The 12,462-nt window shown below is 40.2% G+C and overlaps 1 protein-coding gene across 1 annotated transcript; it reads left to right on the top strand.

Moving 5' to 3' along the window:
- The first annotated feature begins 6,026 nt into the window (after positions 1-6,026).
- LOC102787319 (uncharacterized) lies at positions 6,027-8,997 on the top strand. Its single transcript, XM_006785663.3, has 2 exons — positions 6,027-6,488; positions 7,749-8,997. Exons 1-2 carry the CDS (start codon positions 6,152-6,154, stop codon positions 8,276-8,278), a joined length of 867 nt encoding a protein of 288 aa, XP_006785726.2. The 5' UTR covers positions 6,027-6,151; the 3' UTR covers positions 8,279-8,997.
- Positions 8,998-12,462: the final 3,465 nt, after the last annotated feature.

Below are 12,462 nucleotides of genomic sequence, written 5' to 3'. Positions count from 1 at the left end.
GCTTTTTTAAATGATATTCGGAAACTCTTATCCGGTTTTGCAGGCAGATTTCAGCGTGTTGGAGCGCTTTGATCCAAATATTCAACGTTGATGGAAAAATATTCAACAGCCCGTCTTCCAGGATAAACAGTTGACACTGAAAGCCAAAATAATCTCACCGTCTGTCAGTTGTTTATGTGATAATTCATCCTCCTCATCGTGTCTGTACAGGTGCAGCTCGAATTACACTTCGAACAATGACGACATGTCCCTCTTTGTTTGAGCTCTTGTAACTGAAGATTTGCGTTAAATGGAATGAGAGTGTATGAGGCACAATTTGACTTAGCGTTGCCAGGGATTTAACTAATACACCTGTATTAGGCGTTGTCTGATTTATTATGGGAATAAACAAAACGTGCGGTTTAATATTATTGCTATTCAAACAAAAGGCCAGTCAGTCATAAATCAGTGTCACTCTGCTGCTTTTTGTTTTGTTTTTTTAAACTTTGTTCTAATACACAATGGAAACTTTTCCTCATAGCAACACAAATGTTTAACTGCATTAAATTTAACGACAGAAAATGAATCATCGTGTACACAAATATTTTCTCTTCTCACGTGATCCAAGAACGAGCGTAACTCACTAAATAATTCTCTAGAAACTTCAAAGTGATACGGCCTTACCTGTGACAAGAGCTACACGGATGGATAGCAGTTTAATTCTTTAAGTTTAGAATGAAGTATTTTTGGTTTCACTCCATTCAGCTTTTTAGGTCATGGTAGATCTTTTTTACCTTTATTATTTTGCCCCGCCCCCCGGGGCTGAATCTGAAGAATGAATTTGAGATGAGTTATTCTTAAACTCGCTGCCTTTCAGGGATCTGGTGCATTTTGTTTGTTTGAAGTTGAGTGTATAAATTCCTCAGTCTTTACTCAGCTAACTGGTTTCGTCTCTGACTTGAGACTGTTGAATCACACATGAATTTCAGCTCACATTGCACTGCTGCAGGCTGCATGTGCTTTACGAGCACCTCGGGCGAGGACTTTCTCTGTGAAGATATATGCATGAAAAAAAAGAAGAACTTTGCACACAAACACCAATCGAAATGTTTGAACAAAACCAAATATGAAACACGGAAGCGCCTGTGTTGTGACGCTTGCGCGCTTGATTGCCTGCTTTTGTTGTCTGTGCCGGGTTAAGTGCAAACTGTTTCAAACTCGTCCCAGGTGAGTGTCTTCTTCAGTCACTTTGGTTTGTCATAAAAGGTCCGGGGCCGGTGCATTGTTATCCTGTAGTGTGTTTAAACGGCAGCCATGGCAGCTGCATAAAGGCTGAGAGTTGAAACAGGGGTCATGCTGCTATTTTCCAGGGATAGAGAGGCTGTCTCACATTGACCAGCAGTGGGTGTGTCATAAATCCCTAAATCTCTCTCCTATCCGTTCACTCAAGGGAGCAAATGCGTCGGCCTGGTGTGTGCGCGCATGCGTGGTGGAGGTAGAGTTTGATTAATTTACATAAAACTAGATTTTAAAAAGCCATCAGAAATGTTAAAAATGATTTAGTGTCGGCGCTGGCAAACATTTCAAGCAGGAGACGACGAAGCAGCTTGGACTGGTGTCCCACTGTAGAGTTGACATCGCACAGGAAATGATGGCCTGGATAAACTTACGAGTATACTTTCTGTCATCATAACGCCTCGCTGAGAAATATTTAATTAGCCCATTTGCTGCATCGTTGAGGACCTTCGAAATTACAGTCATTTTCTTCCGTTAGAGGTGTCACAAGGGGGCCCAGACAGTCGCTAGATTGAGTTATGATTATGTTATTCGCTTTTCATTAGCAAAAGTGTTCTGAATATGCGATCCTGAGACTATAGATCCACGATTATGCAGAAGTTTAGCGAGATGCGGTTTTTATTTGATTTGTTCTCTGAAAATGATTATCCGGTGTATTTGCGTGACCACCAGTTGCATATCATGCAGAACTTTGACAGCTGCTGCTGCTGCAGTTTAACTTTGTGTGTACTGTATTTGATTGGATGGTAACGCGAAGGGTCATATCACCTCTGTTATCTAAGATGCAGGACTTTAAAATAAACTATACAATAAGTAAACAAATAAATACCGCGTGTATGTATATTTATCAATTAAAGGAAAAAAAACAACAACATAAAATGTCTTAGTAAGGTACTAGTCGCAAGTTGCACAGATTCTGTGCAACTTGGCGTCGATCCTTCAATTCTCCTGAACTCTGCTGGAAAGATAAGCCCAGTTTTTGATTTGAGGATGATGGTGGAGGTCACTAAAATCTCCCATATGTCTTCAGATGATTTGAGCTCTGATATGATAAAGTTTGAGTCAGACCATTCTCATACCCACTAAACCATTCAGTGACCTTGTGCCCAAGTGAGTGATCTTGTTGGAAGAGACCCCATTTGGGTAGAAATTGTTAATCAAATGATAAAGATGATTACTTAGGACAACTTTTGCACCCTTCCTTCTAAGCTAACAACTGGATCCAAACAATGTCAGTAAAATTTACCCCACAGCTCGAAGCCACCTGATCTTCTTACTGGAGGGGGTAACGGTTCAGGTTTTCCCCTTTAGGTTGTTCTGTATATACGTTTATGATCACCTGAGAAACAAATCAGCTGTTAACCTACAATTGAGCGTGCATTCAGTGTACAGATTATTATACGGATTATTTTGATTATTTAAACACTCTCGCACACACATAGATAGATAGATAGATAGATAGATAGATAGATAGATAGATAGATAGATAGATAGATAGATAGATAGATAGATAGATAGATAGATAGATAGATAGATAGGCCTAAACACTCAAAAACAAGCAAAAATATTTTGAGTGTTATTTTAATTATTGCACTTTTAAATTGCACCTTTTCAGTACGGTACTGAGGTTTGTCTCTATTCTCCAGACTGGTCACGGTTTACATCAGAGTTAGGCCCAAATTAATACTTCATGTTAATGCACACGCTTATAGGAAAGTCGGGACTAGTTTGGGAAATTGTCATTGTCTGTCTTTTACTCACTTATGAAGTGCAGTCTGCAAACTCTAGTCTTTTCATTTCACTCTGCATTGTTTACAGCAATATAGGGCACCGGGCCCATAAATCTTCTCCTTGCTCTGCCAAGACAGCGCCATTTGTATGCACCGTTTTAACCGACAGCATCCTCTGCCCATTAACGTCTTCTCCCCAGCTCTCTCTCAGTCTCCCTTTATCTGCGGAGCTCTGTCCCCTGGAAATACATTAACTGATCCGTGCTTTCTTTGTGCTTTGTGAGCTATTTATAGATTTTTTTTTTCCTTATATGTAAGAATATATACATATAAGGAAAATATATATGTGTGTGTGTGTGTGTGTGTGTGTGTGTGTGTGTGTGTGTGTGTGTGTGTGTGTGTGTGTGTGTGTGTGTGTGTGTGTGTGTGTGTGTATCATGGGGAAAGACAACAGAAAAGAAAAGCTTAATTGTGTTGCATCTGCCGGATTTCACCGTTTGTGCGCAGCTGCGGATATTCTGCAGTACCCTTTTCTGTCTGCGTTATTGTTGTGAAAAATAAAAGTTTATAGACAATTTCCTTGGTTGTTTGTGTCAGCAGGCGAGAGAGCAGAGAAGGTAAGGAGGAATTGTAAAAGGGTTGACACCCAGAGCGACCGGCGCGCTTTTGTGTGAGAGAGAAAAATGATTTATTGCCACTGAGGCGGTTCAAACAGAGTTCACGGAGAATTGTGGTGGAGGCGCGGAGGAGCTAAATTATGGTCTTGCTGAGCTAGTATATCATAGATTCTATCTCCAATTCAGAGAGTATGTTCAAGGGTGTGAGGTAAGGAAAACAAAACGAATTTAATTACTTTCCCCACTTTCAGTCAGTCCTGATGTACACTGCCTTATTCAACTGATAATAACACTAATGCTGCTTTTACTACTAATAATAGATTTATTTATGCGTGAGACGAAAATGCAAACATATGTCAGGGTTTTATCAGTTTATTTAGTTTTGCTGGCCCACATTTACCTCACAGTGGAAATGACAAATTTAACCTTTAGCCAATTTAAATTTAAGTACTAAACCTTTCCACAGTCTTTATTTAACTGGCTACAATTCAAAAAGGGGGAAAAGAAATATCAACACTGTAGTTTTTAGTGTCAACAAACATTTTTAATGCCTCAGCAGTCAAATTGAAATTATATTAATGTTGTAAGCATTGTGCTATGGCAGCAGTTGTTTCATGTCCTTGATTTCATATAAAATATTTCATTACGTAAAAATAAATTCAACTAATAAAAGAAAATAAAAATAAAAAATCTCAGGATGTGACACCACTCTAAAGGTTCAGGTAAAACATCGGTGATAGTGGCAGCAGGGGTGAAACGGAGAAGGAGGAAGGCTCCTCTCTTTCCACGCAAACCCTGAGTGCATAATCCATCACCTCTGAGACATCTAAAGAGGGTTTTCTCGACAGCTTTGCAGCTTTGTACTGAAACACCAGAAGGAGCTTACATCCAAAACATGGTTCAGCTAAGATTAATACTGGCTTGGAATATTCAGCATAGTCTCCCAAACCTTCTCATTTAGAACATGTTTTAGGGAGCACTATTTATAATTTTGTGATAGATTCATTATTCTCGTTATGTGGCGTTTTGCATAAAATTGCGCATTGCTGGAATTAAACAAACACGTTTTATGAGTTCTTTCACCCTACAGTATAACTCAGTTAGGCCACAATTGATGTAGCTTTTATCCCAAATAACTTCTCCTAGAAAAAAATATTTATTATGGGTTTTTAAATGAAGTTGAAAAATTCATATTTTATTTAGGTGTTTTACGCCTTCATAGCTAAGTCCCAGTTGTCTTGGATGTTTGGCACTGTGGCTGCAAATAGGCGCGTTAGAGCGTTTAACTGAGCATCTGATGTTTGAGTTCACGCCATCGTGCAGAAGGAGGAATTTAACCCCTCCAAAAGATGTCCATAGTGTTTGAGTGTTGCCTCCTGGAGTCAGTGGACTCGATGCTGTACAGTGATGCCTGATTAATGCAAATGCGTTGAATTGTCCTGTAGAAAAAAACATCTTTGACGATTGCCTCCTTTGTCTTTGTGTGGCAATGACTGTCATGTCTTTGTTTGACCACTCCCAGTGAATCCCATTAAGCCAAAGCTACACTGTTATAAACACACGCTCTGTGTTTATAAAAAGCCCGCCGATTTATAATAGGTATTTAAATACGTTTCAGAATAAGTTATCCAAAATAAGCGTAATGATTTCGTTTTACAGACTTAAAACAGATTTACTCCACTTAGTGCCCCTAGTAGAATGAAAATACGCGAATAAGCGCCATTATTTATAATAGCGTTTGACTGGGGAAAAAACAAACAAACAAACAAGCAAACAAGGAGCGCAATTTCTTTTTAATAATTTTACACCTAGAAAAGCTTCAGCAGAATAATGAGCTGTGATCTATAACCAGTTATTAACCATCTCTTATTCCACCTCACAGACGCGTATTGTAGCGCAGAGGGAAAAAAAAATCCTCGCATCGTATTTGTTCAAACCTACCACCAAAAAGTTCAGGATGTGTGGCTGCGAGCGGCGGTTCCTTCAAAAATAAAACGAGAAAACGAGTCCTGTCAAAAGAGTAACAATATTACACGAAATCTGCGCCCAGTTTCTAATGAAATGCTCCTCACCGCACGTGTAAGCTTTGTCTGTCTCCCCCCCTTTCTCCTAATGTTTGTCTCTCCGTTTAAACACATCTCCCTCTTTCTCTTACACTGATTACACAGTCGTTTGGCGTCTTTTCATATTCCATTATATATTTTTTTAATATCCTAGGTAAAGAAATGCAGGCTGCTCATAGAAATGTCTGAAGAAATATGGCAGAAGCTTCCTCTGGGTTCCAAGTTGCCGGCGGATTACTTTCCAACTCCAAAGCTCCGTCATTGGAGGACTGCCACACGTGACCACGGCACCCTTCTGGTAAATATTATTCAATTGTTCCAAATGGTTACTCAAAGTGCACTTTCCCGCGTGCCTTTTTACATTCAGGTTAATTGTGATCGAATATTAGATAGACACACGTCCTCGCCTTTTACTGCTGTTGAGGGACTCCTGGTTTTATTTGAAACAGTTTGATGAGCTGGGTCCATGGACCCCCAACAGTTTGCCCTCCCACTGCAGCTGCATGGCAACAGTTTTGCTATGAGCTCTGGACAGGTGCCAAAATTAAGCGCGGGATACAATGGAGGAGGAGGAGGAGGCCAAGAAGCAGAACTTAATCAGCAAAACATGACCTCCTCTTCTCGTGTCAGTTCCAGGTTGAACCCAGATGAACAATCCGAGTGCCCACTGGAGTCCGTGGTTCACTGCCATGGCAAGGGCAAGCTGGACATCAAGAGCAGGAGCTGCAGTCTACTCACCATCTGCCGCTCAGAAGTAATTTTCCCCTGGATGAATCCACGGACCACTGGCTCTGAACAATCTGGTAACTGGTTTTGTTCATTATCTGTGCCTCTTTAAAGCTGACACTGAGTGTTCAAAATATTTGTGACCCAAGAAGCTTCATTAGCCTCTTTACAAACACGTTTTAAATGTTTCTTTTTTCGACTGAATATGTAACTCAAACACTCACCGTCTTTGTTATCTTTCTTTGGAAGCAGAACAGCCACAGCAAAGTAACTTTTCAGGAGTGGTCAAAGTCATCTGCTTGATCACACTTAAGAGAACTTTGTTCTAATGTGAGCGCTCTTTCTGCTTTGTCAATGAATGAGCGCTGGTGTTACTGAACAGTTAACCAAATGCCACTGTCATGCTCACAGCGTACGGGGCTGTTTTTCCAGTCCTGCAGGCAAAGTGATGTTCCAAACAGACAAGCTGCAGCGCAAATGCTGCACAAACACTTCTTTTAATCCACAAAAAAAAGAAAAAAGAAAAAAATCAGCACTCTGCATCTGTCATCTCTTGACACGGTCTCAAAATGGATTGTATCAGTTCATTAATTCTATCACATCATGACTATAGAGGCGCTTGTGTTTATTTTGAGATCAAAATCTCCATATATTTAAAAAAAAAAAAGAGAGAGAGAAAAACTTTTTGATTTTTTTTAAATTTAATGTTCTAATCATGCTGTTTTATTTTCCTTTTTTAAAAATCTTTGAAAGAGTTAAACATTGCTGTGTCGACAAGCTAACATATAACAAGGAAGCAGTCCTCCAGTGCAGCAGATTATTGTTATATAGTTTCCACTATTCATTCTCACTATTAAGTATCCATTAACCCTGGTATGTTACATTATTATCAACAGAGCCTGGCACTGCTCATATACATGTCAAATTGAATCCCTAATGGTGGTTATTTTCAGTGGTGGTCCCAAGGTACCTTTTAAGTGACTGAGATGAGGATTTGACAGGTCTGCTTCTGTGTGCAGCTCTGATTAATGTGTTCTGTCAGGCAGCCGTACTGGCGTCAGATGTTTCCCCCAGACTGCTTCTTCGGGAGGTAACTTTCCCTGAACACATGACACAGTAGACAGCCAGTCTTGTATAGTGTCTCAACCATGACTGAATGTGCAGGAAGAGCTGAGGGCTCTTACTTGTTCACAGGTTGATTGTCTGAGGATTAACACGGGCCTCCCTGGCACTTGAAGTATTCCATGTGCAGGTTATACATTTCAGGATAGAACTGTTAGATGTGTGGTTTTTCCTTTTAACACCCTCTCTTCTTTATGTGCTTCCTCCATCATCAGTCAGCAGTGGCATGGCAGCTGGTCTACCAGGTAGAGGAAGGCAAAGTGTGAAGAGGGAGAGGACAGCCTTTACCAACAACCAGCTGCTGGAGCTGGAGAAGGAGTTCCACTTCAACCCTTACCTGTGTCGTCCTAGGAGGCTGGAGATGGCTGCTGGGCTCCAGCTCACTGATCGTCAGGTCAAGATCTGGTTTCAAAACCGCAGAATGAGGTACAAGAAGGAGCAGAAGTATGGAAAGATGACAAGTTTCTCTCAGTTGGCCACCTGCAACCTGTCCTCCAGCTCAACCTCCTTTGCAGACCACCTGAATTTTCCAGATGCAAACATTGTTAGAACTTCCTCCTCCTCCTCCTCAGACTTGCACGCCTCTCTATTTGGCTCTTTCAGCAACAGCAATAGTGGTCAGTATATTCACCCATCAGACCTGGCCCATTTGAACTGCATACTTCCATCTGTTGCAAATGGTCCATCGGCCTCCTTTACGGGCATAGATAGTCATCACCATGCTGGCATTTCAAAGTGGCCCTAGGGCCCCATAATGGCCAACTCCTCCTGTGCTCATCAAAATCTCAATATGATACATCTACTTTCACTTACTTATGAAAGACTGGAGGATGAGTCTGATCAGCAGGGCTGAAGTTCCCTCAACACACCCTTTCAGCATTCATGGAACATTTTAATTAAACCATATGAACACATCTTAATTAAAGGAAAACTACAGCGATATCTTTTGTGTTTCTCAAACACAGTGACTGAAGACTGCAGGGCCTCAAACTTGCTGTGCTTTTTGTACATACACACAGCATGCACAAGACACGAAGTAATAATTACATGTTTTTGTTCTGTAATCTTACGGGGGTATTGTCGCATGGTTAATGCATGCATGACGTAGACTTTGAGTGAGTTTTCCATTGCCTTCATGTTGTCAGACAATTGCTAAGTGGTTGTCATTTTCTAAGTGTTACATTAGGATTTTTGTTTTCATCTAAATAGCAGGTTGTGTGAAATATTAGTAAGTGTTAAATGAGCAAATTAATGTTCGTTTTGAATGATGTTATATTTTTGTTAAAACTATTAAATGATACGGCAAGTCTTTGATACTTCTATTGATTAATCGAGATGTCACATACTGTACAGGCTTAATAAATGAATGTGGGAAAACTGTAGCTCTTGTGCCATGTTTACGCTATTCATCGCTGATTAGACTTACATTTTTTTTTTCTCCAGCAGTATTTTTATGATTAAAGATTCCTGGATTAGATCCCAAATGGAAAAAATGAGAACGACTCTGTAATCAAATTAAGGCGTGCTTTAGATTCACTGCAAACTCCATAGTATTGTGCATTCATGTTGCACAGTGCCGCCACATAAGCCTCTCCCTCACTTCTGCCTATGAGTTCCCCACCATTAATCACTGAGACAAGGCAGTCTTTCCAGCACTCCAACCACAAGCTCTGAACCCATTGGGCACCATGACAAGATCTCTTGCCTCCTCCTTCCCAGCCTTTGCCTTTTCAATAGCCAAATTGTAGTGCTGCAAGTTGGGGCTGGCCTCCCGCTCAGGGGGCATGTTAGTTGTGTAGCGTAGAAGCCCTTCCAACATCCTATAGGGCTGCACCAGAGACCAGTGGCATTCAGTCACTTATGACAGCATATTATCTTAAAGAACAATGAGAAGACTTCTTCTTTAAATGGCGTTCACTGTGTCACTGTGACATGTGGATTCTGAAATGTAAACAGAGTCATGGACGGGTTATTTTTAATCATCTATTTTTGATTTTAAAAAGACGACTCTCATTGGGGGGGGCGTTATGCACGCATTTGACAGAAGTGGGTCACATGTTCTCCTGAATCGCCAGAGTTTATCAGATAGATTGCAACTTCCAAAGGAGCACTTCCTGTCTTATTCTTGATAATGTGAGGCCTGGTGTCGATACTGCGCATGAGTTTTAAGCATGCTATGTGATGTATAAGAGTTGTGTTGCTGTAAATGAGCTATCACAGATGACTACTGACAGCTATGAAATGGGGGTGGGGGGGTAACAAGGAAGCTGATCCCCTAGTTGTTCTGGATGGAGTGCCTTCCTGCTCCTAATTCATTGCTTCATCAGCTGGCATTTGGTAAATATTTGACACCATTTGCAGCACGCCTCAGTGGGTGTCAGGGGAGTTATATAGCACCTATAAGTCTATGAACATTTCGATCTAAATAAAGCCACGTCCACACCACATCTGTAGAGAAGAGGTGGTGACAGCTGGGTAATTTGGGAGAAATATAATGAAGGGCAAAAGAGAGAAAGACACACGGAAAGAAAAGTTCTCCTCGAAAAAATCTGTTCATTTACAAAGAGCCAGAAAGAGGAGAGGGGGGGGGGGGGGGGGGGAGTGTAAGGAAGAAGAAGCAGACAGCGCTGGATTCCTGAAATTCTTCCATATGCTGGGTGATTTATGATTTTAACGGTGCTAAGGTTCAATAGGACTTTTACCTCTGGTTCCTCTACATGATCTTTTTCCAGCCACTGAAAGCTGGAGGATCCACACACTGAAGTGCAGTAATTCTGTGGATGAGGTCAAGGAGTAGGGGGGGTCCCCAAGGGTCAAAGAAAGCCTCCCCCAAGGGCCCCAGTGCAAGAGCGAACAGACTGCTTCCATTCCAACATTAAGTTAGCCAGTTGTTCACACGCTGGGTCACTCCTAGTTAGCAGCATAAAGTCATTATTTCCTTTTCACTCACTTGACTTCTTTGCCCCGTTTGATCACGTGTGTTTTTAGGGGGCGAGGATCAGGAAAGCCAAAAAATCCTTACATGTTTTTCCAGATTCTGGGCTTTGCCTTCAGTAGATCTTTGAAGTGACAAATGATCCCAGCCGTGGTACCGTGAAACCAGCTTTGGTTACGGTCCATCATTAATTTCAAAATTTTGCATTATGTCCTTTACAGTGACTGATGTGCAACTGTCCAATTTGCAGCTGTTGTGTAACTGATTTTGGGTTTAGATTTGAAAAATGCTCCCTGCATCCAGACTTTTCTTAAGCTGCAGTGAAAACAAAACTGCTCTAAGTTTAACAAAGATGTGCTGCTTTAAGTATCTTTCACTATAATCAACAAATGCCAGCTGCTTCTTATTTTACCATCCCATAAGCTGTTGCTGTCCATTGGAGAAGTGATAATTCCATTCATTATATGGGGCTCCATCAAAGCAAATAAATGATGATGATAATAATTAATGCTTATGAGTCAACCCTTTCGTTTATTAGTATATATTTCCATAAACAGTTTATTTCCTGATTGGCCTGCAGCCTAAATCAGAGATTCCTAAAGCCTGAGAGTAACTAAAAATCCTCTAAGCTCCATTTAGGAGCTTTTCCCCTCAGTTTATTCTTCATTTGCTAATTTGTTTTCCCATCCTTGGCCACGATCCATGCATGCGGTTATTTACATCAGTAATTAATGCCAATGACTAACCTGCTTTAAAATTTCATAAGCTGGGCTTGGTGTCCACCGAAAAGCACGATGTCTTTTCAGTACAATGACCTCCATTTATTTAGCACTGATTTATTTATGGGGTTTTTGCTTTGGCAAACAATGCTTTACCAGAGAACACAAAGAAAGGTAACCTCCTCATTATATAGTGATTAAAAAAACATCTCCAGGGGTAGTAACAATGGACATTATTTACATTTAAAAGTCATTAAACAAAAATGTTCAAATCCCCTTTTGAAATTATCACACAGTATCTTAGGAAAATATTTCTGTAGGCACAGTTTCTAAGTAATCATATACCCTCAATATGTACTGAATTTATGGCCTTATTCAATCACCGATGAGTTCAGATCATAAGGCGAGCTCGAGCAAGGAATAAAGAATGAAAAAAGAAAACAACAACACAAGTGTGTCTCTTAAACAACATGAATACGTGTGCCAAAGTACTGTTCTTGATGCTGTTTATTCTGACATAAAACTTTACAATATAAACATGAAACCAAGTTTGTGCAAAAGCGTGTATGCATCGCTGTCCATCCTGCAGAAATAAAATGTTAAAACACTTTTCATTGGACAACAAACAAAACCTTTGGAATTTGTGTGAATTTGCTTTTGTTCCTTACATAAATGAGTTCAGATGGATGGCTGCACTATTTAAAGACATGAAATATCATCAAAAGGCTTATTTTTGTCATTTATGTCTTCCGTAGATTTCAGTGTCGATAATGTGGAAGTGTGTTATAACTGACGCATATTTAACAACATATAAAAGACTCGAGAATAAGAGTTAAGTGTAAGAAAATGGCAGTCAACAACAAAGACGTTATTGGAAAAGTTTTGGTGAAAAAAGCAGAGAGGTGAAAACTGCTGCTGCTACATGCAGGAGAAAAGCCAACAGAGGCCTAGAAGTCATTTCCGCTTTGGCGGGAAGATGTTCTGGTTTCTGTGAATTACTGCTTCATTAAATAAAATCTTTAAAATTTCTGGCACGCTTTGCATGTTCTCCTAGTTTTCTCACACCCTTATGGTCAGACTCTAATATCTACTTTTATAAAATCATTTGTATAAGCGTAATGGTAGGCTTTATGACCAAACTGGGAAATTTTCCTTTTAATTTTTTAAAGTACATCACTAAAATAAAAACTTGTGAATGTCACAAACACAACTTTGCTCAGTTCTGGTGTATAACGCGGAACTTTTATGATTGGCCTTTAGGAGGTTTTGTTCTTT

This window comes from Neolamprologus brichardi, chromosome 20 (assembly GCF_056152115.1).
Source record: "Neolamprologus brichardi isolate AB-2024 chromosome 20, ASM5615211v1, whole genome shotgun sequence".
NCBI classification, from domain to species: Eukaryota; Metazoa; Chordata; class Actinopteri; order Cichliformes; family Cichlidae; genus Neolamprologus; species Neolamprologus brichardi.
Note: the sequence above shows the minus strand (reverse complement) of the source record. Positions and strands in the feature narration are given on the sequence as shown.

Coding starts and splice junctions, on each gene's coding strand:
- LOC102787319 (XM_006785663.3), top strand. CDS start 6,152: ATGGACCCCCAACAGTTTGCCCTCCCACTGCAGCTGCATGGCAACAGT. Junction 6,489..7,748: donor CACTGGCTCTGAACAATCTG/GTAACTGGTTTT, acceptor CTCCATCATCAG/TCAGCAGTGGCATGGCAGCT.